At 38.2% G+C, this 15217-nt stretch overlaps 1 protein-coding gene across 1 annotated transcript in view; it reads left to right on the top strand.

Moving 5' to 3' along the window:
* EPHX4 (epoxide hydrolase 4) overlaps nucleotides 1–15217 on the top strand; it is a 42746-nt gene that overhangs the window by 3518 nt on the left and 24011 nt on the right. The window contains exons 3-4 of the mRNA XM_035020140.1: nucleotides 9110–9267; nucleotides 11232–11360. Of these exons, the coding sequence (XP_034876031.1) occupies nucleotides 9110–9267; nucleotides 11232–11360 (287 nt within the window). The remainder of the gene's footprint in view (nucleotides 1–9109; nucleotides 9268–11231; nucleotides 11361–15217) is intronic.

The raw sequence follows: 15217 nt of genomic DNA, 5'->3' as shown, positions 1-15217 counted from the left end.
CAGTTTTAAAGATTTTGTGTTATCCCAAGTCCTGACTTAAAATGCATCTAGCTCTCAAAGAGATCTGACCCTAATACACCTTAGTTAATACGTTATCAGTGAAAGAGACTTCTTTAATAAATACATTGAGAATGCTAGTGCATGGGGAAGTATTAGGTATTGAAGAAAAGAATGGAGTGTGGCAAAACCCCATGTACCTCATCATTTTTCCAGAGCAAAAAGTCTATAGATGTCTTTTTCTGAGATTTTTCTCCTCATGAAGATTTTTCTCCCCCTGTATTTGCCTACATGAATAAACATAAGTCGTTTTCATGTTAAACTTTTATCTGTTCTTCCATCTGGAGACAACTTAATTAGGCGGTAAACAGCCCAGTACAATTCAAGCATATGTATGTAGACTCGTTTAGTGGAGTGCTTGACATGATTGGCTCACAATAAAATCTAAGTCTGAAGCATTAGTCAAATCTGCATAAAGTAACATAGGCGGTGAATTCTGGCTTAATCACTTACTCTGCAGGATCCTGCACAATCATCTGCAATAATCTTGCAGAGTTGTTGTGACGATAAAGAGAGTCAAAATATGCAGAAGGCCTTTCACATAGCCCCAGTGAATACGCAGTAAATGTTCATTTTCTTCACTCCCATGCACTCAGTGGGGAGAGCCCTGCGCCAGCGCTAGCCTCCGCCACGCGTTTATTAATAAAGTCCCTTTCCCTGACTATTAACTAAAGTGCACTGGGATCATACCTCTTTGAGAGCTAGCTGCGTTTTAAATCAGGACTTTGGATAATACAAAATCTTTAAAACTCTAAAGGAGGTGAAGAGTATGCAATAGTGGAATTCTAGTTTGAAGAGTGGGAGTAACGGAGACGTTTGGAGGCAGGCCGTTGTCCCAGATTGGTGAAAAACGAATTGTCTGACTGCTGCAACTGGTGCTAGTTAACATTTACAGACCATCTACTGTGTGCCAGGCTCTCTTCTCAGTGTTTTACTTACATCTCATGTAAACCTCACAGCTGCCCTTCTGAAATTGGCAGGGTCAGAAAGTAAGGCACACCTCACTTTTGAGCTTCAGAGCTGCCCTCTCCTGCTTGTCCTCAGTATATAGGAATGATAATCATCTGATATCAAGCAGTGCTTTTCACCCTTCAAATTTCACACCTTATAGAAACATTCAAGAGGGTGTTAAAAGTTAGCTAACCATGCAAGAACACCTCACTCTAACATTTTGGATCATCATTCTAAATAAAATTCGTGATCTGTTGCAGCGGGGGGTGGGGGTGTGAGGGGTTGATATTTAACTTTTTAGAAAGAAAAGATTTAAAAGTTATTCTGTCACTCCACCTCATATCAACCCCAGTACTTGTCCATGCTCTTTTCTCTCCTGAAACTTCACTTCTTTACATGTGGAACAGTCTACCAGGAAGATAAACATAAACCTACAACCTCTTCAGCCACCTGGTAATTGTTTTGAAGAAACAGCAAATAACAATGATGCCCTTTTGATAGAGGACAGTTGATGCTCTCTGTCATATTTAAGAATGATACCTTTGTACATTTTTCACAGCATTGTCCCTTTATTTACTCTTCATAAGAGCCCTTTGGCAAAATAGAAATGCCTGGTGGTTCTTGTACGTGTAATCTCCAGGGGATGGGACAGCCTGGGAGAGGCCCAGCACTGGTCCTTGGACATCAGTCCCATTTGCTCTGGCAAAGTCAAGTCTTGGATGTCTCCAGGAACACCCTTGCCATGACTTAAAAAAAAAACAAAACAATGAACCCCTCATAGCTCAGTTACTCAAACAGCATATTGAATTTACTAAGCTTTGCTGGCCCTTAATCTGAAAGCTACCCATGTGTTTAGGGTAAATCCAAAAGCAACTACGTGGAGATTGCTGATAAGCAGAAACCTGTTTGACTGTCATACCCTAAACCAAGACCTCAGTGTTGAGCCTTTGTCTTTCCTTCCATTCAAACTGCCACTATTAACTATTAGGAGTCTAGTCAATTCCATTCAGGTGCTCCATTCAGGAAAAGGTCAAATAAATTCAGAGTTTAGGACAAAGCTGTTTTAAGCCACTTCAAGTCTCTCTCTTGCTTTCCTCTTTTTTCAAAAGCCCCTTCTCTTGCATTTCTATCTTCTTTAAAAGCCAAAAACAACAAAGCAAGAAACTCTTGTCTGACATTTCAAACCAATTTAAATTTACATTATAAGTATAAATATTATTCCTCTATTAATCAAGTTTTGCCTAAGTACATATGGAATTCTAAGCTTATTTGTAGATCAAGTAGGTCAGGATATTTGATACTGTGAAAACAAAATAATCATAAATTGGCAATGTGTGTAAAAATGATTTTAAACAGAAAAGCACTATACACATGCAATATATTATCTGCACTTACCATCATTACCTAAGAATAGCTGTTGAGAATTGGTGACATTTAATATTAGATATTACATGGAAACAATAAAAATTCTGGGTCGTCTTTCTTAAATCTAAAGGAAACATCAAACAAGATCTGCATCTCTGAGACTGTTAGCTAAATTATCCCAAAATAAAGTTGTTTGTCGGGAGATGGTTTTTCTCCCACTCTCTCTCCACCTCAATTTGCATCGCTTTTAAAAATATTTGAAGCTGATGCAGGCAGTTTCTTTGAGTTGTCTTCATCACCAGCTGTATGGAATGCATTCGTCATTACTCAAGTGCTGAGGCAAGGGAGGGCTCTTGGTACACACAGCTGAGCACAGAGGCTGATGACTATGGCCTTTTCTCTTTTGTGAAGGGGAAAAGGATATTCTACATCTGAATGTGGCTATCCTGGTAAACCAGAAGCCCTCTTATGTCAAGGGTAATCACTAGGAAGGGGGTTGCTTTTTTAGAAGTGTCTTCTGCTATTACCAAACGTACCAGAAAAAAAAAAAAAGTGGATGAAAATAGCTAGCTTTGTTTCTTTGTAGTATTTTTAGGAGTTACTGATTTTTTTTTTTTAAGTAGGCTCCATGCCCAACATGGGGTTTGAACCCGTGACCCTGAGATCAAGCGTTGCACACTCTACGGACTGAGCCAGCCAGGTGCCCCTGAATTACTGATTTTATAATATGTTTAACTTCTGTGTTAAGGGGTTCAATTTTGTTTACTATCATATGAATGAAATGCCCATCAGTCTATCTCTGGGGTGATTTCTTTTTCAGCTTAAAGTGTGAATCAAATATGCTTTATTTGTGAATTCTGGGAAGGTTACATTTAAGATCTTTTTGCAATTTATTAAGATAGCAGCTGCCCTATTTCTTAGAAATGTTGAAGATATTGTTTGGCTCCTGTCATGGATGGCAGCAATAGTTGAATTTATTTGCAAGGCAATTTAAATTATTAATAAGAGAATGAAATATGCAGGTATTATGTTTGCATAATCTCTAATGCAATTTTAAATGTAAAATATTGCAGGATTCTACATGCTACTCAAAGTAGCGTGTAGAAATGTGAGATTTCTACCTTGAAATCTCTCACTAAATGAGTTCTAAATGAAGACATACTTAAGATACTAGAACAATGCATTTTTTCACAGACATTGACTGTAAATTCCCCAACAGGAACTTGGGAACTTCAGTCGTCCTTGCCTCACGGTTTGAACTGGGACTGAGTTTTATTGAGCAGCTGGTCCTTCTAGCACTATCAACACTCAGTCCTTCCACTCGTTTGTTTCACTTATGCAACATATCTTTTTTTTTTTTTTAAAGATTTTATTTATTTATTCATGAGAGACAGAGAGAGAGAGGCAGAGGGAGAAGCAGGCTCCCAAGGAGCAGAGAGCCCGATGCAGGACTCGATCCCAGGACCCTGGGACCACGACCTGAGCCAAAGGCAGACGCTTAACCATCTGAGCCACCCAGGCGCCCTGCAACATATCTTTACTGAGCACCTACACAGTCTAAATATTCTACCAGGCAGTTGAGGGAGCTCCCATTCAGGTGGAAGCCCCAGACACAACAGATTGTTAAAAAGCACATGCCCAGGCACCTGAAGAGTGTATGTACAAGTGCAAGGGTCCCACCCAACCCACCGATAAAGGTGGGGGCCTGTGAGGTCTCCTGGAAGTGGAGATGCTCAGCGTGAGGAGTTCAGTGAATGGGGAAAGGGCAGGGATTATGGGGAGTAGGGAAATGGCTGAGAGGGATGATGTTGCAGACAAAGGACATCAGAAGAACAAAGTCAAAAGCAAAAAGCAATACTGCCGTTGGATCACTACAGGGGGCTTCCCACTGTGGGGGCAATGTGCCATGGACTCAGGACAGACTACCTGGGTTTGAATCCTAGGTCTGCTCTTTGCTAATTCTGTGACCTTTGGCAAGGCAATTAACCTTTTTGTACCCCTGAAGTAGACTCTACTATAATAGTAGATAATAATAATAATAATACCTACTTCATAGTTTTGTTTTGCAGATCAACATTACTATATGTGAAACACTTAGAATTGTGCATGGCATGTACTAAGAATGATATAACTGCCAGCTCTTTTTATTATATGGCAAATGACAAAAAGTGTAAAGTAATCACGCTGGAAGTTTGGGCCTTAGTCGAATCTTGGAGTTTTGGTCTGCCACAATGACGAGCTTGAGCTGCATATTATGAGTATAGGTAGACCTTGTTTTATTGTGCTTCATAAATACTGCGTTTTTTGGGTTGGTTTTTTTTTGTTTGTTTGTTTGTTTTTACAAATTGAAGGTTTGTGGCAACCTTGTGTAGAGCAAGGCTGTCGGAGTCATTTTTCCAACAGCGTTTTCTCATTTTGTGTCTCTGTATTTTGGTAATTTTTGGTAATTTTTGCCATATTTCAAACTCTTTCATTATTATTATTACATTTGTTATGGTGATCTGTGATCAGTGATCTTTGATGTTCCTACTGTAATTGTCTTGGGGTGCCATAAACCACACCTATATGAGATGGTGAATTGAGGACGCATGTTGTATATGTTCTGCCTGCTCCACCAATAACCCTTTCCCCCATCTTGCTCCCTCTCCTTGGCTCTCCCTGTTCCCTGAGACACACAATATTGAAATTAGGCCAGTTAATAATCTTACAGTGGCCTCTAAATATTCAAGTGAAATGAGGAGTCCCATATCTCTCACTTTAAATCAAAAGCCAGAAATGATTAAGTTTAGTGAGGAAGCATGTCAAAAGCTGAGACAGGCTAAAAGCTAGGCCTCTCCCACCAGTTAGCCAACTTGTGAATGCTACGAAAAATTTCATGAAGGAAATTGGAAGTGCTACTCCAGTGAACACACAAATGATAAGAAAGTGAAACAACCTCATTTTTGATATGGAGAAAGTGTCAGTGGTCTGGATGGAAGATCAAACCAGCCACAACATTCCCTAAGCCAAAGCCTAATCCAGAGCCAGGCCCTAACTCTCTTCAATTCTGTGAAGGCTCAGAGAGGTGAGGAAGCTGCAGGACAAAAGTTTGAAGCTAACAGAGGTTGGTTCATGAGGTTTAAGAAAAGAAGTCATCTCCATAACAGAAAAGTGCAAGGTGAAACAGCAAGTGCTAATGGAGAAGCTGCAGCAAGTTATGCAAAGATCTAGCTCAGATCATTCATGAAGGTGGCTACAATAAACAATAAATTTTCAATGTAAATGAAACAGCCTTCTATTGGAAGAAGATGCTTTCTAGGACTTTCTTAGCTAGGTAGAAGTTAATGCCTGGCCTCAAAGTTTCAAAGGACAGGCTGACAATCTTGTTAGAGGTTAATACAGCCGGTGACTTGAAGTTGAAGCCAATGCTCATTGATTATTCTGAAAATTCTAGAGCCCCGAAAATGATGCTAAATCCATTCTGCCTGTTTTCTATAAATGGAAAAACAAAGCCTGGATGACAGCACATCTGTTTACAACATGATTTGCTGAATATTTTAAACCCACTGTTGAGATCTACTGCTCAGAAAAAAAAAAAAAAAAGATTTCTTTCAAAATATGACCACTCATTGACAATGCACCTGGTCACCCAGGAGCCGTGATGGAGCTGGTTTTCATGCCTGCTAACACAGCATCCATCCTGCAGCCCATGGATCAAGGAGTGATTTCTACTCCTTAAGCCTTATTATTGAAGAAATACATTTCATAAGGCTATAGCTGCCATGGTGATGTCTCTGATGGATCTGGGGGCAAAGTAAATTGAAAACCTTCTGGAGAAGATTCACCATTCTAGATGCCATTAAGAACATCCATGATTCAAGGGATGAGGTGACAATATCAACATGAACAGGAGGCTGGAAGTTGATTGCAGCCCTCATGGGTGACTTGGAGGGCTCGGGACTCCAGTGGAGGCAGGAACTGCAGAGGCGGTAGAAAGAGCGAGAGGACTAGAAGCAGCAGGGGAGCCTGAACATGTGATTGGACGGCTGCTGCTTCTCATGGATGAGCAAAGACAGTGGTGTCCTGAGCTGGAATCTACTGCTGGTGAAGATGTTGTGAAGATGGTTGAAATGACAACAGAGGATTTAGAATATGACATACACTTTAGTTGATAAGCAGCACAGGGCTTGAGAGGACTGACTCCAAGTGTGAAAGAAGTTCTGCTGTGGGTAAAATGCTTCAAACAACTTCACACACTACAGAGAAATCATTCATGAAAGGAAGTGTCAACCAATGTGGCATACGTCATTGTTGTCTTATTTTAAGAAACTGCCATAGCCCCCCCAGCCTCCAGCAGCCACTGCCCTGGTCAGTCAGCAGCCATCAACATGGAGGCAAGACCCTCCAGCAAAAAGATTATAATTCGCTGGAAGTTCAGATGATGGTTAGCACTTTTTTTAGCAATAAAGTATTTTTTTCTTTTTTGGATTTTATTATGTTTTTAATTGTAATACTAGTGTAGTTAACATACAGTGTTATATTAGTTTTACGTGTACAATATAGTGATTCAACAGTTCTATACAAGCAATACTTTTTAAATTAAGATATATACATTGTTTTTTTAGACATAAGGCTATTACACACTTAATAGACTATAATGTAAACATAACTTTTATACTTACTTTATCATGATATTTGCTTTATTGTGGTGGTCTGGAACCCCACCTGCAATATGTCTGAGATATGCACGTAATAGGGATTCAAGAAAAGATGTTAAGCAGCGAAATTACATGACAGAGTTTATGTTTCTGGGACCTCAGTCTGGTTATGTAGAAGATAGCGCTGAAGGGAATGAAATGCATACAGACCAATCGATAGGTTGCTGCATTGATGGAGGCCTGAATTAAGGTAATGATAGTAGGGATGGACAGGAAAAGTGATTAAATAAATATTTAAAAGGTTAAATCTGCAGAACTCTATTGATTAGGCATGAGGTAATCCCTGAAGAGGGAAGAATTAGGCTCCAGTTACAAAGACATAAAAAAATCAATTGAAAATTTTAAGTGAGGCTAATGAGAAAATAATATCTTCTGTGTTGACAAATGAGTATCTTTGAGGAAATAAACTGCTTATTTGTTACAACCTGAAGACAAGATTAGTAAGATTGCTCTGACCTCACTAAGAAACATACTTTTTATTAACATTTTTAAATCTGTCTTCATTGGTAATGCTTTTGCAGATTTTCACAAATCATAGATATCCTAATAATAGATCAAAGATTCTGAATCCATGCATAATACAAATATGTGTCTGACACTCTTCCTGATGACCTGTTGATGTAAAGTGCATACTTTGTTTCATTGATCTTATTGCTTTGTGACACTTCACGTTGCAGTCTCTCTCACTGTTGGCTTATAACAGCAGATCCCTTGGTACACTTGCCTATTGCACTCCAAAAATCTTTTCAGACAATTTTCTCCTATTTGGCTTGTGTCAGATAATTCTACACTGTTTCCATGAACAGATGTGCATGCAGATCCATTTTTTAAATGCATATTTGGAGTTCCACAACATAGTGAGTCACTTTGAAAATCTACATCTTTTTTTTTCTTCTTTGTTATCCAAAATGATTTTGCTTGTTTGAAGAAGAAAATCTCATGGATCGGGGTGCCTAACTGGCTCAGTCAGTAGAGCATGAGACTTTTGATCTCGGGGTTGTAAATCTGAGCCCCACATTGGGTGCAGAGATTAAAAAAGAAAAAAAAAAAGAAAAAAATCTCATGGATCTTGGTATTTCATTTAATTCTGCAGTTCCATGATCAAGCACAGGGGAACACCTGGCCCTGCAGAGGCCCCCAGGACTTGGCTGTAGCATATTGGCCATTCTTTTTTTTAAGATTTTATTTATTTGAGAGAGAGAGAGAGCACAAGCGGGAGTGGGGGGTGGGCAGAGGGAGAGGGAGAAGCAGATTCTCTGCTGAGTGGGGAGCCCGACGCCAGGCTTGATCCCAGGCCCCTGAGATCATGACATGAGCCGAAGTCAGAAACCTAACCCACCAGCCACCCAGGCGCCCCAGCACTGGCCATTCTAATTGGTCATGCCAGTGCCATTTTGGCTGTTAAGTGTGTGGGGGTTTTTTGTTTTTGTTTTGTTTTTAAGATTTATTTATTTGAGAGAGATTGAGCACAAGCCAGAGGGGCCTAGGGAGAAGGAGAGAGAGAGAATCTCAAGCAGACTTTGTGCTGAACGCAAGCCCAATGCAGGGCAAGATCGCACAACCCTGAGATCATGACCTGAACTGAAACCAAGAGTTGGTTGCTTAACTGATTGTGCCCCCCAGGTGCCCCTTAAATGTTTTTAATATCACACTTGCTAGTACTCATTCAGGATCTTCTCCTTAGAAGCATTTGTAAGCACAGATTCCCTGATAGCTGTAAGCATTATTTCAGAAAACCTAGAAAATTGATTTCTTAAGTACATATGGAAGTATATTGGTTTTAGTATCAGATATTTTGTAGTTTCTATAAATACTGGCCCTCTGTTACACCCCTCTGGAGCTGGTAAAAAAAAGTAACAATAAATTTTTATGAAGAACTTCAGTGTTCCCTCCCAAAACACATCCCTTCCTCTGGCTCACAGATGGCTATATAACCTTTCTCAAAATAGAGTTTCTTACAGTTGTCCACTTAGAAAAGCTGTAATGTTACTCTCTGGATTTGCTACTGTGGTATTTTTAATGTTTCTTATTTCCTGCAGGTATTCTTGGCGTCACCAACTAAGGGAATTTAAAAGTGAATATCGAGTTGTAGCGCTTGATCTGAGAGGCTATGGAGAAACAGATGCTCCCATTCATCGAGAGAATTATAAATTGGACTGTCTAATTACAGATATAAAGGATATTTTAGACTCTTTAGGTAGGTCAGTTTAAAAAAAATAGTATAGTCCCTTTTAAGAGACTAACATTCCAAAGATTGTGAATTGGTAACCTCATTTCTTGGGAGGAGGCATTTTCCATTTATCTGAGCTGTTGTCTGGATCCTGTCCCCATGGTTTTGGGTGTACAGGCGAAAATATTTATAGAGGAAATTGAAAATAATACATGTGGAATGACAATTCAGTCCACCAGCCAAGAATGACTTTGAAAATTTGTTGTTGTTGTTGTTGTTGTTTATTTTATTATGTTATGTAAATCACCATACATCATTAGTTTTTGATGTAGTGTTCCATGATTCATTGTTTATGTATAACACCCATGCAGAACGTGCCCTCCTTAATACCCATCACCAGGCTAACCCATCCCCTCACCTCCTCCCCTCTAGAACCCTCAGTTTGTTTCTCAGAGTCCATAGTCTCTCATGGTTCGTCTCCACCACCGATTTCGAAAATTTGTTTTTAAAAGTATTTCTAATGTATGCAATTTATTATTTTCAGAACTAATTATTGGAAATTTGATTCTTGTACTTAGAAAATTTATTTCTTCAGAAGCCACATCTAAATAATCATTTAGATGCAGAAGCACTTACACTATCTTTCTTCTTTTTTTTTTAAGATTTTTATTTATTTATTTGAGAGAGAGAACACAAGTAGGAGGAGGAGCAGAGGGAGAAGCAGACTCCCCACTGAGCAGGGAGCCCAGTGTGGGACTCGATCCCAGAACCCTGAGATCATGACCTGAGCCAAAGGCAGATGCTTAACCACCTAGGTCACCCAGGTGCCTCTGCACTATCTTTCTTATATTGATCAGCTAGTGCTACAATATTATTGTGTAACAAACATGCCAAACTCAGTGGCATATAGTCATAGGCATTTATTCAATGCTCATGGGTGTGCAGGTCAAGTGTAGGCTGGACCACTGGGTCTTTGCCTCAGGTTACAGGTCCTGCTGGGACTGGCTTCTCCCTCTGAGTTGGGCTGGAACCCAAGTTAAAGGGGAGTAGCTACCTAGTGGCAGCTTTTCCTCTTTCCTGGCAATGGCAGAAATGGCAAGAGGGGGAGCCCAGATGCAGAAGCATATTTCACGTTTCTGCTTGCAGCACATTGGTCAAAGCAAGTCATGTGGCTGAGTCCAAAGTCAAGTCAGACTCCCACCATATGACCAAAGCAAATCACATGACTAAGTTTAATAGCAAAGGGGTAGCAACGTATACTCCTTTTATGGCAGTGGGGAGAGGGGAGGAGTAATACTTTTTAACAATAATTGAATCCACTACATCTTTTTTGACTAAAACCCAGCTGCTACCATGGTATGTTAACGGAGCTAATATTATTTTAAAAACCATGAAATCAAACTAAAAGCCTTTTCTACAATAATTTAAAAAGAACATGGATCTAGCCAAAATTCCAAGAGGAGAAAAAAATGGATGAGGTCTGGGGGTATCAATGCAGTGTTGTCATTTAGTCTGATTACAATAAAATAGACTCAAAGACATTGATTTCCGATAGCCATATTTCATTCCTCTTCTGTGGTAATTCAGTCAGACTTGGCCTAAATTTGTCTTCATGCAATATTCTAGGCAAATCGATAATATAATCTTGCTTATGACCTAATTATGTGTAATCTTTACCATGGTTTCCCAAACTCAGGTTCGTGGGACTAGAGCTGAGCTAGCTATTTCAGGTTTTAAAAAAAATACAGATTCCTGGGAGAGATTCTGAATCTGTAGGTCTAGAATGGAGGTTGGACATCTAAATTTTCTAAAAAGCTATTTAGGTGATTCAGACATATAGGTTTTGGAAACACCAAACTCAGTATCTGCATAAAGTGCATAATTAGAGTCAGATTATGGGAAGATTAGTTTCAGAAGTATACTCATTTTATGTAAGGTAATGATGCATCCACCTTCAATGACATCAACTTTTTTTTTTTTCTCCATTACAGGGTATAGCAAATGTGTTCTTATTGGCCATGACTGGGGGGGAATGATTGCTTGGCTAATTGCCATCTGTTATCCTGAAATGGTGATGAAGCTTATCGTTATTAACTTCCCTCACCCAAATGTATTTACAGGTGAGTTTAAATTTTAATTAAAACATCTTTGCTAATGTAACAATTCACCATTGTCACTGACACTTTGGATTAAAAACAGCAAAATTTGAATAACATAGTATTTTTTAAATTAAATGACTAAAATATGATATTAGCATATAACAATGTCAGATATGTTGACTTTAAATATTCCACAAGAGTCTGAGAAACCATAGCTTCATACTTGCTTGCATAATTCTATTTTTTTTTTAGAGAATATTTTACTGCTAACTTGGAGAGGGATAAAGGGGAAAAAATGCAGTAACATTACTTTGACAGTAATGAATCTTGACAACCTAGAAATAAATTCTCCTCTTGCCTGACTGCTTGGGCTATCAGGAATGACAGCATTCTTTAAAGCCACAGTTCTCAAATTTTGAGTTTCAGGACTCCTTTATACTCTTAAAAATTACTAAAGACCCATTGAGCTTTTGATAATATAGGACATATATAAAAATATTTACTGTATTAGAAATTTAAAATGAGAAAAATTTAAAATTATATATTAATTCATTAAAAAATAAATCTAGTACCTGTTAACACGATTAACATCTTAATGAAAACTAGCTACATCTTCCCAAACAAAATTTTAGTGAGAAGAATGTCATTGTTTTACATTTTTGCAAACCTCTTTAATTTTTGGCTTAATAGAAGACAGCTGGATTCTCAGATCTGCTTCTGCATTCAATCTGTTACAATGTTGTTTGAATTGAAGTGTATGAAGAAATCTGGCCTCACACAGATTTGTAATTGGAAAAGGGAAGAGTATTTTTTTAAATTTTATTTATTTGAGAGAGAGAATGAGATAGAGAGAGCATGAGAGGGTCAGAGGGAGAAGCAGACTCCCTGCTGAGCAGGGAGCCCAATGCGGGATTCGATCCCAGGACTCCAGGATCATGACCTGAGCCGAAGGCAGTTGCTTAACCAACTGAGCCACCCAGGCACCCCGGGAAGAGTATTTCAATAGCCTTTTCAGATAACTGTGGATTTTCTTCTTTAATACTACACCAAACTAAAAAATTGGTGGTTTCTTAAAGGTTAGTAACAATGTAGAATCTGATGTCATATTAATGAACTTTTTGTACTCTGTTACATTAAAATCCATTAGTCTCTCTAGCACCTTGAATGGATTTTTTACCCATGCGTGATTTTGCATCATCATGCATTGGAAGATATTGGTCCATTGAGTTATTCAGATCTTCCATACTTTGACACATTTTATTATATTATATCAAAGAATCACATTAATACTGCCCCAATTTCATCAAAAAGTTGTTGAGTATTGCAAAGCTGTCATGCTCACCGTAGCAAATACACATCTCCAAATTTATAATTTTCATTTGAAAGCTTGAATTTCGTTGTTGGCAACAAATACTGTTGTTTTCCCCCAAGTGACAGGCTCACTGTTCATTTTCAAGAGACTGTCAAATACTCAAGTCTGACTGGTGATAATTTGTTAGTCATCCTTTCAAGTAAAAAATGGTATTCCATAAGAAATGCAACTAACTCAACTAATCAACTCAAAGAATTGCAGAAGTGCTGTTCCTTCAGACAACCATTGTACTTGGGTGTTCAACAGAACTGCTTTGTGTGTACTTTCTGTTTCATCTCAATGTTCAAAGGACATGTACACAAAGGTTGAAATTTAATAAAATTAATAATTTTCGCTATTTTATCTAGGGCATTCCTAAGTGAAACTGGCACTTAATCTTATGTATCTATGTATTTGTTTGCTGCAAGTGTGTGGTGGTGAAGCATATAATAACTGCTGGTATTGTTTAGCGTCCCTGCCTTGATTTGTGCTCAGGCAGCAATGGCTTTATCTACTATTGCTTTTGTACCATGAGCACAAAGGTCAACACATGAGAAAAGCTAATAATGTCTTAGTATTGTAATGAAATAGTTTTGACTGTCTGGATTGTTTAAAAAGGTCTTAGGGATCCCCAGGGTTCACGTGGGCTATAGTTTGAGAACCCCTGCTAGAATAAAGGGAACTCTTAAAATCCTCAGTGTTTAAAGACCAGTGAACCATGACTAGGCACATTTTTATTTGGTTTTGGCAAAAACTATCATCGTGTCCTCTTTAACTTCCCTTGTCAAGTTTTCTGAGTTTCAGGTACTGCTATGACTCACAGCAGCCCTCTAGGGAACAAAAAATTCTATGTTGGGAATACGACTACATAAAAGGGATAAAGGGAACATGACTACATAAATATCATACATTATAAGTGTAAGAGTTGAATTTTATTTTATTTTTTATTTTTTAAAAGATTTTATTTATTTATTTATTTATTTATTTATTTGAGAGAGAGCGAGAGGGCACAAGCAGGGAGAGTGGCAGAGGGAGGAGAAACAGGCTCCCCGCTGAGCAGGGAGCCCAATGTGATGCAGACTCGATCCCAGGACCCTGGGCTCATGACCTGCGCCGAAGGCAGATGCTTAACCAACTGAGCCACCCAGGTGCCCCAAGAGTTGAATTTTAGAGATATATCCAATTGTACTATTTCTATTGACGTGATAGCATGAATGCTTAGGATTCAAATATCAAACTGAAATTCACTATATTTTTCTCAGTTGCATTAAGTAGGAAAAGTTGTGCTACATGCTTGTTCCATTGATTGGGACCCTTGAGTAAATGTTATTTTTGTGATGTTGCTAAAAGGAAAAAATTGTAGTTGGTCATTTCAGCAAGAAGATTCTTGAAATATTTTTAGAATTGTTTTATCCAGACTAGGTTCAACCCTAGTCAGGTTAATATAAGGTCTTCAAGTAATATGCCTTTATTTAACCCTTAATTATATTAATATCTCTTAATGTGGGGCTGAATAAATTTTGTTCAATGATGACTTTTAAAAAAGTATAGCATAACTTACCTGAGAATTATAGTTCTAAAAATTCCAACTATGTTAACACTAACCATGTTAGTTACAAAATTAGAAATAAGAAAAAAAGTGACTTCTATAGCAAAGAAAATAAAAATATAGTGCACAAGAAACAACAAGTATGTTCACTTAATATGTGTGATTACACTACTCTCTAGTTTAAAGCTTCAGTGTCTTTCCAAAGTCCTTAAAAATCCATCTCCTCTGGCCCTCCCTGACCAGGCTTCTGCTTTGCTCTCTGACTCATCTCATGCCACCTCTCACACGTCATTCACTATACAACAGTCACACTGACGTTCTTTCTGCTTCTTAAATGTGCCAAGCCCAGGACCTACTTTCTGTTCCTGGATTTTCTTCCTAGATCTTTGCATAGCCAACTCCCTCTTACCATTCAGGACTCAGTCCACATATCACATCCCCAGAGAAGCCTATTTTGATCACCTCTGCTAAATAATAGTCCCTCCATATCACCCAATCATCACTCTCAATCAGATTACCCTGTTTTAATTTTCTTTATGGTATTGTTGCTATCTAAAATGATCTTTTAAAGTATCAATTATTATTGTCTAAGTTCCTTATTAATGGGAACCTCTTCTGTCTTGTTGACTGCTAACTCCCCTCACACACAGTAGATATTCAAATATTCCTTGAATGAATGAATTTCTTAGATACATGAATGAACTTATAGGAAACACTTTAGTTTCTGTTGAGGTCAAGTGAATAAGGTATTCAAATCTGCCTGAAAAGAAAGTCTTTTAAACAACAGAAAATTACCTCCCCATAAATCCCTAGGAAAAGTGTGAGGTCACTGATAATAACCTTGGAGAAAAGGCTGTGTTGTTTGTGTTCCCTGTTCCTTTCTCAGTCAAGACTTCATAAAATGAAACTTTTTTATTTAAAGTGCTATAAATTTTCTAAATATTTGAAATATCCATAATAAAATATAAGAACATAGAA

This window comes from Mirounga leonina, unplaced genomic scaffold (genome assembly GCF_011800145.1).
Source record: "Mirounga leonina isolate KUSES-001 unplaced genomic scaffold, KU_Mleo_1.0 Mir_173, whole genome shotgun sequence".
NCBI classification, from domain to species: Eukaryota; Metazoa; Chordata; class Mammalia; order Carnivora; family Phocidae; genus Mirounga; species Mirounga leonina.
The sequence above is the reverse complement of the archived record's forward strand: the minus strand, read 5'-3'. Positions and strand labels throughout refer to the sequence as shown.